General features: G+C 45.0%; 1 protein-coding gene across 2 annotated transcripts in view; it reads left to right on the top strand.

Moving 5' to 3' along the window:
* CACNA1D (calcium voltage-gated channel subunit alpha1 D) overlaps positions 1-13,378 on the top strand; it is a 412,523-nt gene that overhangs the window by 189,658 nt on the left and 209,487 nt on the right. For both annotated transcript variants that reach the window (XM_065407208.1, XM_065407209.1), the window contains one exon: positions 8,549-8,688. In XM_065407208.1, the coding sequence (XP_065263280.1) occupies positions 8,549-8,688 (140 nt within the window). The remainder of the gene's footprint in view (positions 1-8,548; positions 8,689-13,378) is intronic.

Genomic DNA, 13,378 nt, shown 5'->3' on the forward strand with positions numbered 1-13,378 from the left:
GGTAAGATCACTACTAGAATTCTGTGTCCAATTTTGGTGTCCACACTTCAAGGGTGTGGAAATACTAGAGAGTTCAAAGGATGGACACAAACTTGATCCAAGGGCTGGAAAAAAAGCCTTACGATGTGAGACTTAAGGAGCTCAACTTATTTAGCTTATCGAAAAGAAGGTTAAGAGGTGACTTGATAACAGTGTATAGGTACTTACACATGGCAAAGACATCTTATAGTGGGGGCTTTTCAACCTTGCTGACAAAGCAATAACAAGAGCCAGTGGCTGGAAACTGAAGTTAGACAAATTCAACTTTGAAATAAGATGCAATATCTTAGCAAGGATTGCAGTTAAACATTGGAACAGTTTACTAGGGGAGGTGATGGACTCACCATTGCCCAGAATTTCTAAAAATGCGATTAGATATACTAAAAGATATGCTTTAATCAAGGTTCCAAGAGAAATTCTACAGCCGTTGTGTGCGGGGGGTGGGCTAGAAGATGGTTGTGGTGGATCCTTGTAGCCTTGGAATCTGTAACAGGGTGACTTGCCCCATAAGGGCTGGAGGGGCTGGGGCTAGCCAACCCAGATTACTAAAGAGGCACACCTAAATTGATCAGATAATTCTGTATAAAGGGCAGCAGGTGGCTGCAGAGAATGGGGGAAGCTCAGGAAACTGCAGAAGTAAGAAAGGCTCCTGCAGGGATGATGTTGATACTGGTGGATTTGGAAGACCTGGGAGTAGGGTGAATTGGAGGCTACTGGGAGTGAGCGAGCTCCAGCAGAAAGACCTGGGATGTGGGGTTTCTCTACTGAGACTACAGGTAGGAAAAGCCTGGGAGTGATCCAACAAGAGAGTAAAACTGATGGACTGTATTTGGGGTCTTTGAGTTTTATTTTGGAGCTTTGTTTATGTGAATAAACTCAGTCCCCCAAGAAGGGGTGGTGAATGCACAAGAGAAGCTCCTGAGGAATTTAAGAAGCTCTTTGAGGGAGAAATTGTTAGCAGGGCATTGCAGAGCCACCCCTGGCCTCGGGGGAGTTCATGAAAGGTAGCTGACCCCACTACATGTTTATTTACTTCTGTCACAGGGTGCACCTCTCACTGCTGGGCTGATGCCTCCTCCTGGTCACTTTGGGAATTAGCTGGAGGCTGATGCCCCCATCTGCGGTTTATACACCATCACTTTGACTGGTCTGTGGCCTCTCTCTCAGCCTCACGAATCACTGTGTCCTCTTCATGACTTAGTCTTCCGGCTAGGTCGCTCTGTATTTCCCCCTTGGGTGGGGGTGGGGAGTATCACTTTCAAAAGTCCAGCCACTTCATCAATGTGAGGGGAACCCGGGCCCGCCTACTCCTCCCGATCCCAATCCTGATCCAGGGACCCTATAGATAGCAGCCTCTTGCTGTGACTCTGACTTCTCCCAATGCTGCTACGTCTCTCTGGGCCACTTCCCCACAGCCCCAGCACCTTCTTCGCCCCTACCTCAGGGCATTCAACTACCCAGTCCCAGCAGCCAGCCAGGAGCTCCCATCCCTGCCAGAAGTTGCTCTGTCCAAGGCCAGGTCTACACTACCGCGGTAGTTCGACGGCTGGCAATCGAAGTTCCGGGTTCGATTTATCGCATCTGGTCTGGACGCGATAAATCGATCCCGGAAGCGCTCGCCGTCGACTGCGGTACTCCAGCTCGGCGAGAGGAGTACCGCGGAGTCGACGGGGAGCCTGCCTGCCGCGTGTGGACCGCTTCTGAACCGCGGTAAGTTCGAACTAAGGTATGTTGACTTCAGCTACATTATTCACGTAGCTGAAGTTGCGTACCTTAGTTCGAATTTGGGGGTTAGTGTAGACCAGGCCCAAGGTGCCGCAGGTCTCTCAGCCGACTAGAGACATAGTCCTCACTCCTTGAGCTCCCAGCAGTGACTGACTCTGTTCTGCACTGCAGCTCTTTTTATATGGGCCAGCTGGCCCCGAATTGGCTGCTTCCTACACTTGTGATCTAGGGTTAAATAAGTACAGGGATATACATAATGTAAATCGAGAGCAATTGACAAGTTACAGATAAGTGAAGACAATATCATTCCCATTTCCTTTGAACTAAATTATTGCTCAAGTGAATTAGTACCCTTAACATTGCTTTGATATTCACACACAAATTAATTGGCCTCTTGCTCTGACCTGAGCTGGCCTGTCAGCATCACATTCCTTCATGGGCTTTGGGGAGAGCAGGAAGTTCTGCATTGCCTTTAGTATGCTCATAACACTTGCAGTTCTGCACTAAGAAAATGACTATAATAAAATCTCATGATTCAGCCAGTAGTCTGCTGGGGTCAGGAAGGAATTTTTTCCCTGATGCATAATTAGCCTGATGTATTCTGGGCTGTTTTTTTCACTTTCCTCTGAAGCATCAGAGATTGGCCACAGATGGAGATGGGACATTGGATGGGTAGACAAGTGCTCTGACATGGTACAGAGAATCCTCTGTCTTAGACATCTGAGTGGAGTGTCTTGCTCACGTGCTCAGATTGAAACTGAGTGCCGGATTTGGGATCAGAAAGGAATTATTTCCCAGGTCAGGTTGGCAGGGTCCATGGTTTTTTTCACTTTCCTCTGCATCATGGAGAATGGATCACTTGCTAAGATCACCTGGGCATAGCTCACCTAATCAATTCCTTGCCATTGCAAAGGTACTGGTGGTACCTCAGTCTCTCCAGTTCTCTGCATGTAACACACAACAGGTTTGTCTTCTGAGATTGGAAATGCTTTAGTCTAACTAAAACAAATGGGCTCAATATAGAGGTAACTGGGTGAAATTTAATGGCCTGCAACATTCAGGATTATATCAGATTAGATGATATATTGGTACCTTCTAGCCTTAAACTCTAAAAATCTAAAACTATGAAAAATGTCATAGAGCATCATAAAATGAATTTAGCATTTTTGGTCCATGTAAATGCTTTAAAAAACTAGTGAATAAACACACAGAAACTTAGAACTTGCATATCAACATTGCTTATGAAAATATAAAATGGATAAGCAGAAAAATATTTATGGTCTTTCTATAGTTTATGGTTTAAATAATATAATAATTCTGGTGTGAGAATAAATGTAGAAGTAGGTACAACTGATTTTTATTTCTGTATGATTTATTTGTGAGTTTACAGTCCGATTATGAGTTCTGTTCACGTGAGTAAGGGTTCATAGAATCCACTCCTTGATTTAATATAATTATTGATTAAAGGTTTTCAAGTCCTTGTTTTCTTTTAAAACCTGTGAATCCAGCAGAGAAGCATCAATTTATTTTGCCTGATTGAAGACCTACTAGAAAAGCGTGCATTCAGAGGTTCTACTCAAACATTATTAGATGACACTGTGGTAACAAAGGGGGGGAGAGTAAACAAAATGAATACAGCGGGTGAAGTTCTCTGCTACGCTCAGCTTGTGTTGGGTGCAGCAGAGTAGGGGAGCTGTAAGAGAGCTTGCTGTGGCCCTGACAGGGCCGGCTCTAGGATTTTTGCCGCCCAAAGCAAAAACAATTTTGGCCGCCCCCCCCCCCGTTTTTTAATTACCCCACCCCCGGCCCCGCCTCAACTCCGCCCCTTCCCCAAATCCCCAGCCCTGCCTCCTCCCCCCAGGCTCTCAAGCCTAGGAGGGAGGGAGGGAGGGGGAGAAGCGGCGCCTGCGCCGCGGCCACTCGGAGTCTCCCCCTCCCTCCCAGGCTCTCAAGCCTGGGAGGGAGGGGGAGCAGCGGCATGCGAAACAGCTGTTTCGCGCGCCGCGGCCGCTCGGGATCTCCCCCTCCCTCCCATGTTTGAGAGCCTGGGAGGGAGGGCGAGTAGCGGCGCGCGAGTGGCAGCAGCAGCGGAGGTGAGCTAGGGCAGCTGGGGCACATTTTTAGGGGCGGCATTCTGGCGCCGGCCATGCCGCCCCTAAAAATGTGCCGCCCCAAGCACCAGCTTGTTTTGCTGGTGCCTAGAGCCGGCCCTGGGCCCTGACATGTGTTTAGAGCATCCTGAGGACTGCTCTAACTTGAGCCAGCTGACATTGGTACACAAGCTGTGAATAGCTGGAGTGTAGCACACTCAGGCTACCTTTCTTCCTTGCCCCAACATACCACCTGAACTAGGGGATGTGTGAAGGGAGGTGTGGGAGCTGCTTAAGTTGACTCTATGCCTCCTAGGGAATCCCTCCAACAAGGGAATCTCCAGGAGAGGGCTTGTGGGTGGTTTCTGCTTCCACTTATGCTAGCCTAGATTGTAAGGAGTTCTTCTATCTCCAATATATAGCACAGATTTTAGGTGAGCTAGAAACACTTCTAAAAACATAACCCCTGAGACTATCATGCTCACTTAAGGAGTGGGAGGAGGGAGGAAGATTTGCAAATCTGTAAGAATTTGTGAGGTTCATAAAAGCTCAAACTTCACAAAGTAGATCCTTGCTCAAATTTTGTTTCCCTTTACCTTGTATGCCCTCTGTGCTTTTTTTCTTCTTCTCTTGGTGAAGTCCTTTTCAGTCTTCAGTGAGAATGTAAAATATAATCACATTGAAATGGCAACATATTTTTTTCTCCCTAATCTGTTAAAAAGAACTTATATTTTCATGACAATAAGAATGATCACCTTTGGGTTGTTGTTTTTTTTTAAAAGGAGCTTGACTTACATCAGACCAGGGCTACCCAGGGGAGGAGGGGGGCAAGTGGGGCAATTTGCCCCAGGCCCCGGGCTCTGCAGGGGTCCCCATGAGAATATAGTATTCTATAATATTGCAACTTTTTTTGTGGAAGGGGCCCCTGAAATTGCTTTGCCCCAGGCCCCCTGAATCCTCTGGGCAGCCCTGCATCAGACACTGCATGTATGGAATGTTTGCAATACTCTTTAGTAGATAGCAAACGATCCTGCTCCCATGGAAGCCAAGTGGACGTAAAGAATAATTAAAAGAAGTGAAGAAGGCAAAAATAGAATTATGTAAATTATTCATGATTTTATTTTGAATAACTCTAAAAGCACCTTTTTCATTTTATTCTGCTCTCATTGAAGTCCATGGGAGTCTTGTAGCTGACTGGTAGTAGGAATAGGCCCCTACCCTAATAAAATTTAGAGATGGAAGAAGTCTTTTAGATCACAGGGCCAGGGCCGGCTCCAGGCACCACCAAAACAAGCAGGTGCTTGGGGCGGCACATTTCTAGGGGCGGCATTCTGGCGCCGGCCATCATAGGTGCTGACTCCGGGGCATGGGGAAAAAGTGCCCCCGCCGCCCCAGCTCACTGCCCCAGCTCGCCTCCGCTTCACCTCCGCCTGCTCTCCTGAGCGCGCCGCCGCCGCTCCGCTTCTCCCCCCTCCCTCCCAGGCTTGCCGCGTGGGAAACAGCTGTTTCGCGCAGCAAGGCTGGGAGGGAGGAGAAGTGGAGCGGCGGGGCGCTCGGGGGAGGCAGCGGTGGTGGAGCGGAGGTGAGCTCGAGCGGGGAGCGGTTCCTCTACCCCCCGTTACTGCCTGCGCCCCCCCACCCTAGCTCACCTCCGCTCCGCCTGCTCCCCTGAACACGCCGCCACTCCGCTTCTCCCCCCTCCCAGGCTTGCCGCGTGCGAAACAGCTGTTTCACGCAGCAAGGCTGGGAGGGAGGGAGGAGAAGCCGAGCGGCGCGTTCAGGGGAGCAGGCGGTGGTGGAGCAGAGGTAAGCTGGAGCAGGGAGCGGTTCCTCTACCCCCCCGTTATTTCCTGCGCCCCCCCACCCTAGCTCACGTCCGTTCCGCCTGCTCCCCTGAACGTGCCACTGCTCTGCTTCTCCACCCTCCCTCGCCTGAGAGGGAGGGGGGAGAAGCGGAGCAGCGGCATGCCCAGAGGAGCAGGTGGAGCGGAGGTGAACTAGGGCGGAAGGTCGAAGGGGGCCCGCAGGAAGCAATGGGGGGGGGAATGTGGCATGCCCGGGGGAGGAGGCGGGGCTGGGGATTTGGGGAAGGGGTTCGGAAGGGGTGGAGTTGGGGCAGGCCGGGGGCAGGGGGACACAAAAAAAAGGGGGGGTGGCCAAATTTTTTTTTGCTTGTGGCGGCAAAAATCCTAGAGCCGGCCCTGCACTGGGCACATCCCATTAGAAGACCAGGATTTCCTGACTGCCAGTAGCTGCTAGTTGCTAATCATAGCAACTGATGCATTATCTAGAGCAGATCCACAAAAAGAAGCTGTACAAATTGTATTAGACAACACTCTCCATCTCTTATTATTCCACCTTTCTACTTACTACTCGGGCTACAAATATGTATTTTGCCTGTAACAAATGCCAACAATAATATTTTTTCCCTTCCTTTTGTTCCCTTATATTATTTACCTTTCTATCTCCAAGCCACAGCTTTGCTTAATAGCTGTTCTTGTAGAGTGTATAAACATTAGGCTTTGCCTAAAATTGTCAGTAATTTTACAGTGTATTTCTCAGGAGTATTGATAACATGTAAGACTATGTCTCCATGCCTTCCTCCACGATTCCCTCTATGCAAAGAATTGCTCCCCAATCCCATGCACCAGTCTTTTGGCTTCCTCCTACAGCCCTATTTCATCCTCATTGTTCACCCCCAGCATTAAGAGATCAGGAATAACATTTACAAATAAAAAACAAAGGCAGATAATCATTTCTCTGTGATATGTGCATGGATCTCCATATTCCTGCGCTGGAGAGCAGAGGGATTGGAGGAGAAGGCAAGATGCCTCTGTGGCATGTTCTCCCACTACTCTACATCCTGCAGAGGGCTCTTAAAGGGACCAGCGGTCTACCATACAGAGGGTTTAGGAGGAGGAAATCTGGAGGGGAAAGAGAGGTGGGAGAATGTGAATAAACTTCCCTAGGCCCCCCAAAACCACCCTAAAATTAATGCAGCCTGATGTGATTCAATGTTTGTACAGTGCCCCCAGGAGTCCTCTCAAGTAGGGTTCCACAGGGTATATGGGGCATCTGCCAGCAGAGGAAGCACTGGCACTATATTTCCTGGAGCCATACTGCCAGGAATGAGAGAGGCCGGGGGGCCCTCTGCAGCGGTGAAGTTTGAGAAGTGGAATGCCTTTCTCATTGTGCAGAGGTGGAGAGGCAACCCCTACCTTTCCAGACAGATCAATTTGGGGACTGCCATCCAAGGAGAAGCTCAGAGCTCCTTAACCCACCCAACTCCACGCAGTTTTCTGTGAGGGGACAATCCTCCACTCCCCACCACCTAAGTTAAGCCACTCATCTGGGTGTCCTCCCAATGTCTGTCTTTTAGACTGGAAATTACTTGGTCAGGGATTGTCTTTTTATTTGTGTGTGTGTGAGTGTATCAGTGCTGCCTAACAAATAAATAGCTAATAATAATACATATCTTTGTGTGTGTTATCTGTAATGTTTGAATAGATAGTGGAAGGATGTAATCATTATTGAGCAGTTTAAATTTCAAATAGTTAACGTTATGTATGACTGTAGTGAACAATTGCCAATGAATTCCTAATTGAGTATAAAAAATGTGAATCATTCTCTTCATGTCTTGTTTTCTTGGCTCCAACCCTTGTGTAGCAGCAGACAAGTAAATGAAAATGTTGTATTAATTGATGAAGTGATGATTTCAAAATGTGAAAAGAATAGATGTGTTAACTGATCCATTTTGATAGGCAACTCTTTTCATAATTTACCCCAAGCCCAAATATACTAAATATTTGTTTAATAAAGAAAATAGGAAGCCTTTAATAGAAAATATATGACCCAATTAGCAATGAAAATATTAAAATAAATTCAAGGTACATATCTAACCATATTTAAAATGCAAGTTTTAATAATATGAATAAATTATACATTTTTCTAAAAATACATTGGGGCAATTTTAGAATTGAAGTGTAAGCTGGTATAACATAGAGCCCCTTAAACTAACTTAGACTCCTTTATATTATGTTTAGGCCAACTTACATCCATTCTGCTGATGTGCTGTGCTGATGTGATGTGTAACTTACTTGCTGTTGTAAGAAGGTGTAAAATTAAAGTATGATAAGGGCCATCTTAACATATGCCATTCTGCTCCTTAGGTACAGCACCTCAGACTCCTTTACACATCAATAGAGTGGGAACAGTTAGGATTTATGGATTCTAATTGAGTTTAGGTGAATGTAAGGGAAACTAAGTTATACCTCTTTAATTAGCACTCTAAGGACCCAGTCCTGCAAACACTTAGGCATGTGCTTAACTTTATGTCTGTGAGTATTCCCACTGGCATTAATGGGGCAACTCACATACATAAAGTTAAGGATGTGCACAAGAGTTTGCAGAATTGGGACATAAATTTGGACCTTTGTCTCCAAAGCAATGTCAAAACAAGGAAATTCCCATCTAATTATAGCCAGTGGTATTGACTGTTCTAAATATTATGTCAAATGCCATGAAAGGGTTGTTTAGACTCAAAGAGAGAGACCATCTTGAGGCAGTGTGTCTTCCTAATACTGATTGGTATGATGCAATTATTCAATTATCCATATTAAGCTTTAATTAAAGAAAGAACCTTTTACATTACTTCATCTTTTATTCTAATACTTGTTTCTTCTCCTCTTTTACAGGAAAAAGTAGAATATGCCTTCCTGATTATTTTTACAATTGAAACATTTTTGAAGATTATAGCATATGGATTATTATTACACCCCAATGCATACGTTAGAAATGGATGGAATTTACTGGATTTTGTAATAGTAGTAGTAGGGTAAGTCATTCACACTTCACTTTAAACAAGGCTTTAAAAACATTGTTCTGAAAATGTGGTATCGTCTTTATGAAGGTAGCTGTATGCCTTATTCTGATGGGACTGAGGACCGAAGCCTACTAACTTTTACTCATACATAATTTATTGGTCAGTTCACATGAGTGAAGATGCAGGATCAAGCCCTAAAAGGTTTCCAGTTCAGAATGGAGGAACTTGGGTCATATTGTACAATCAGCCTTAAAGCAGAAGACCACGATGCATTCAGTGAGTTCTGCCTAAAAATGGATGGCATAACAAGGTCCAATATTAGAGCCCTGTCCTGCAAATTCTTGTACATATGAGTTGTCCCATTGCACCCACTGGGACTGTTCATCTGAGTAGAGGTTTGCTAGGTTGGGTCCATAATCCTTCAGGGCTCAGCTGTGCCTTTTAAGCACAGCCCAGTGTTGAGGGTGCTTGTAGAGTTGCACTGCCCCACACGCATCACCAGAAAAGCTCTGCCTGCTTCAAAGAGACAGAGCACCTGCTACACCTCCCTGGCATGAGAGGGAGACTGGACACTTCTGTCCCCTTTCATGGGATGCAGCACATTGGTCCCTTCCCCACCACACAGCTGGACAGCATGATGCAGAGGATAGGATGGAACCATGACTCTGTTTACATTCAGCCCTCCCTGTCCCCTGTGGGGTGCCATGAACCCCAAGGGGAGTAGTGAGGGAGCATTTCCTGCATGCCCCATTGTGCAGGAACTGCCCTTCTGCCTAGCCCACAAGTGTGTGGAAATTCCTTACTCCCTCATTGTCACTGTGTAAGGGCTATGCAGCATCTGTTCCTTGTTGTGTCAGCACATTTTATATTATCAGTTAGCATTGATTCTCTTTGTGTTACATGCTGCATTAGGAGATCCTATGTTGAGGCATCAAAGAGTTAATCTTATAGCATATATTCTGTTTTCCCTAAATATGCAAATATTGTCTGATCAGACTGTAATAAGGAATTTTTTCAATAGTGAAGATCCTGTTAAGTAAAAAAAAAAAAGGATCCTAGTGAAATGCTCTGCCATGTAACATCACTTGAAATATTGCTGCTGACTTGCAAAGAAAGCCTTGGCAGGCAATGTCTCATAATGCATTTTTAAAAATAGTTTAACTGATACTCAGAGTTTGCCTTTAACTGAAATGAGCCAGGAATTTGAGGGAGAGAGAGAAAGAGTTTCTAACTCACATCATTGAGGTAATGAAGGAAAATGATGTGATTTAATGGGAAAGGCCAACATTTTGGGGAAACAATTGTAATTACTAAATCTGCTGTTGTTTTGTGTTCATGTAAATACCCAATATTCAAATATTATTTTTAAATAATGAAAATTACTGAAATTATTGCCATAGTACCAGTCTGCTGGCACATTCTGGCCCATGGTTAAAGTGGGAGTAAAGGGAGCAACAGTAAAAGATTCTTTAGCCATATAAATAAAAAGAAAACAAAGAAAGAAGGGGGACTGCTGAACACTGAGGATGAGTGGAGATTAAAGATAATGTAAGTATGGGTAAACATCAAATACTTTGCCTCAGTTTTTAATAAGAGTAATGAGGAGCTTGCGGACAGTAGGAGGGTGGCTAATGGGAACAAGGATATGGAAATAGAAATTACCACATCTGAGCTGGAAGCCAACTCAAACAGCTTAATGGGACCAAATCAGGGGGCCCGGATAATCCTCATCCAAGAATATTAAAGGAACTTGCACATGAAATTGCAAGACCAATAGCAAGGATTTTTAATGAATCTGTAAACTCGGGGGTTGTATCCTATGACTGGAGAATTGCAAATTATAATACTTATATTTAAGAAAAGGGAAAAAAGTGATCTGAAAAACTACAGGCCCAATAGTTTGACTTCAATTGTATGCAAGGTCTTAGAACAAATTTTGAAAAGGAGAGTAGTTAAGCACATAGAGGTAAAGGATAATTGGGATAAAATACAACACCTCAGTGGTTCTCAAACTTTTGTACTGGTGACCCCTTTCACATAGCAAGCCTCTGAGTGCGACCCCCCCCTTATAAATTAAAAATACTTCAAAATATATTTAACACCATTACAAATGCTGGAGGCAAAACAGGGCCTGAGGGGTCCCTAACCCCAGTTTGAGAACCCCTGTACAACATGGTTTTACAAAAGGTAGATCATGCCAGACCAACCTGATCTCTTTCTTTGAGAAGATAACTGATTTTCTAGACAAGGAAATGCTGTAGATCTAATCTACCTAGATTTCAGTAAGGCATTTGATGCAGTTCCACATAGGAAATTATTAGTTAAATTGGAAAAAATTGGGATTTAGATGACGACTGAAAGGTGGGTAAATAACTAGTTAAAAGGGAGACTACAACAGGTCATGCTGAAAAGTGAACTGTCAGGCTGGAGGGAGGTTACTAGGTTACAATAACAGTAGTTATTGTTACAATAGTAACAATCCTCAATGATTGATCTTGAAACTGATATTATTTAACATGTTCATTAATGACCATGGCACAAAAAGTGGGAGTGTGCTAACAAAATTTGTGGATGAGGCAAAGTCGGGAGGTATTGCCCATATGGAGGAGGACTGGAATATCATTCAAGAAGATTTGGAGGACCTTGAAAACTGAAGCAATAGAAATGGGATGAAATTTAATAGAGCAAAGCGCTAGGTCATGAATGTAGGGACTAATAAAAAGATTTTTTTCTATAAGATGGGGATGTATCAGTTAGAAGTGACAGAGGATGAGAAAGACTGCAGTATTGGTTGATCAGAGGATAACTGTGGTGCAGCCAATGTGGTGCAGCCATGAAAAAGGCTAATGAAATTGTATGGTGCATCAGGTGAGGTATTTCCAGTAGAGATAGGCAAGTGTTATTACCATTAAACAAGGCACTGGTGAGACCTCATCTGGAATGCTGTGTGTGAGATTCTGCTCTCCCATGTTTAAGAAAGATGAATTCAAACTGGAACAGGTACAGGAAGGGCTACTAGGATGATCAGAGGAATGAAGAACCTACCTTACTAAAGGAGACTTAAAGAGCTTAGCCTAACAAAACAAAGGCTGAGGGGAGATATGATTGCTGTCTATAAATACATCAGAGGGATAAGCACCAGGGAGGGAGAGGAGTTACTTAAGTTAAGGGCCGATGTTGGCACAAGTACACATGGATAAGTTTAGGCTTGACATTAGATGAAGATTTCTAACCATCAGAGGAGTGAAGCTCTGGAACAGCTTTGCAAGGGGAATAGTGGGGAGCAAAAAACCTAACTTGTTATATGACTGAGCTTGATAAGTTTATGGAGGGAATGGCATGATGAGATTGCCAACAATGGCATATGGTCCATTAAGGTCTGCTTTTACCAACTATCTCCAATGGCCGGAGATAGGATACTAGATGGGGATGGCTCTGAAGTTACTACAGAGAATTCTTTCCCAAGTGTCTGGCTGGTGGGTCTCACCCACATGTTCAGGGTCTAACTGAATACCATATTTAGGGTTGGGAAGGAATTTTCTCCCAAGTCAGATTGGCAGAGACCCTGTGGTTTTGTTTTTGCCTTCCTCTGCAGTCAGGAGCGCCGCCCCGAAATGCCGCCCCCCCCCCACAGAGGCGGCGGAAGGTCCCGCCGCGGAAATACCACTGCGGTCGCCGCCCCTCAAATTGCAGCGCCCTAGGCGACCGCCTAGGTCGCCTAATGGGTGGGCCGGCCCTGTCTGCAGTGTGGAGCACAGATCACTTGCTGGTTTGAACTAGAGTAAATGGTGGATTCTCTATAACTTGACGTCTTTAAATGAAGATTTGAGGATATCAGTAACTCAGCCAGAGATTATGGGTGGGCGAGGTTCCGTGGCCTGCGATGTGCAGGAGGTCCATGACTAAGGCTCCTAGGTTCTACAGTAATACAAATAATAGATAATCATCATGTAATCAGGATCTGCATCAGGTCAAGTGATCCTCAACAGATTGGACCCAGGGCACATGGTGCTTGGTGAGGCCTTTCTGTGGTGGGGTGCTTCGTGGGCAGGTGCTGTGGACTTCACACAAGGGAGCTCCTCTCTCAGACCAAGCAATCTTTGGAGTAGTCTACCCCTTTGAGTCCCTTATCTGGTGGCTATGCGATTATTGTAGCCCTGGGCAGTTGAGCAAATCCCTAAACTAGCACACCTCATCCAACCATGTTGCTAGGGGACATGGGTCTGTCTTACACCAAATTTTCATACATCTCTCTGAGTGACATGTGTGTAATTGAGTGTAAGGGAGGATAAATTAGTGTAAGGGGAGGTCTGTGTCATACCACCTGGTACATCACCTCTATATTTGGCCTTCTGTCCCCAAAACATCATGTGATAAGAAAATTACCACCTACTTATAAAACAGTCACTACAACTGGCTAAGTTTAATTACATCAAATGCTAACCCTGAATCCGCGGTATATAAGAAGAATTGGATTGTCTCCCATCAGATATTCAAAGCCTCATTCTATGACCCAAGTCCCTGCCCTTTCACTAGTCCAGAATAGAAAGGCTTGGTATATGAGGTGCAAACCATGTAGTCAAAGATCCAACCCAGCATCCAGAGTAAAAGAAACCCTCAGAAAACAGGTCAGTGGCTCACAGGAAATGCAGCACTCTTACCCAAGCACCCTAGTTTTAAAATAATCAGTTACAGAACATAA

Source organism: Emys orbicularis, chromosome 7, assembly GCF_028017835.1.
Source record: "Emys orbicularis isolate rEmyOrb1 chromosome 7, rEmyOrb1.hap1, whole genome shotgun sequence".
NCBI classification, from domain to species: Eukaryota; Metazoa; Chordata; order Testudines; family Emydidae; genus Emys; species Emys orbicularis.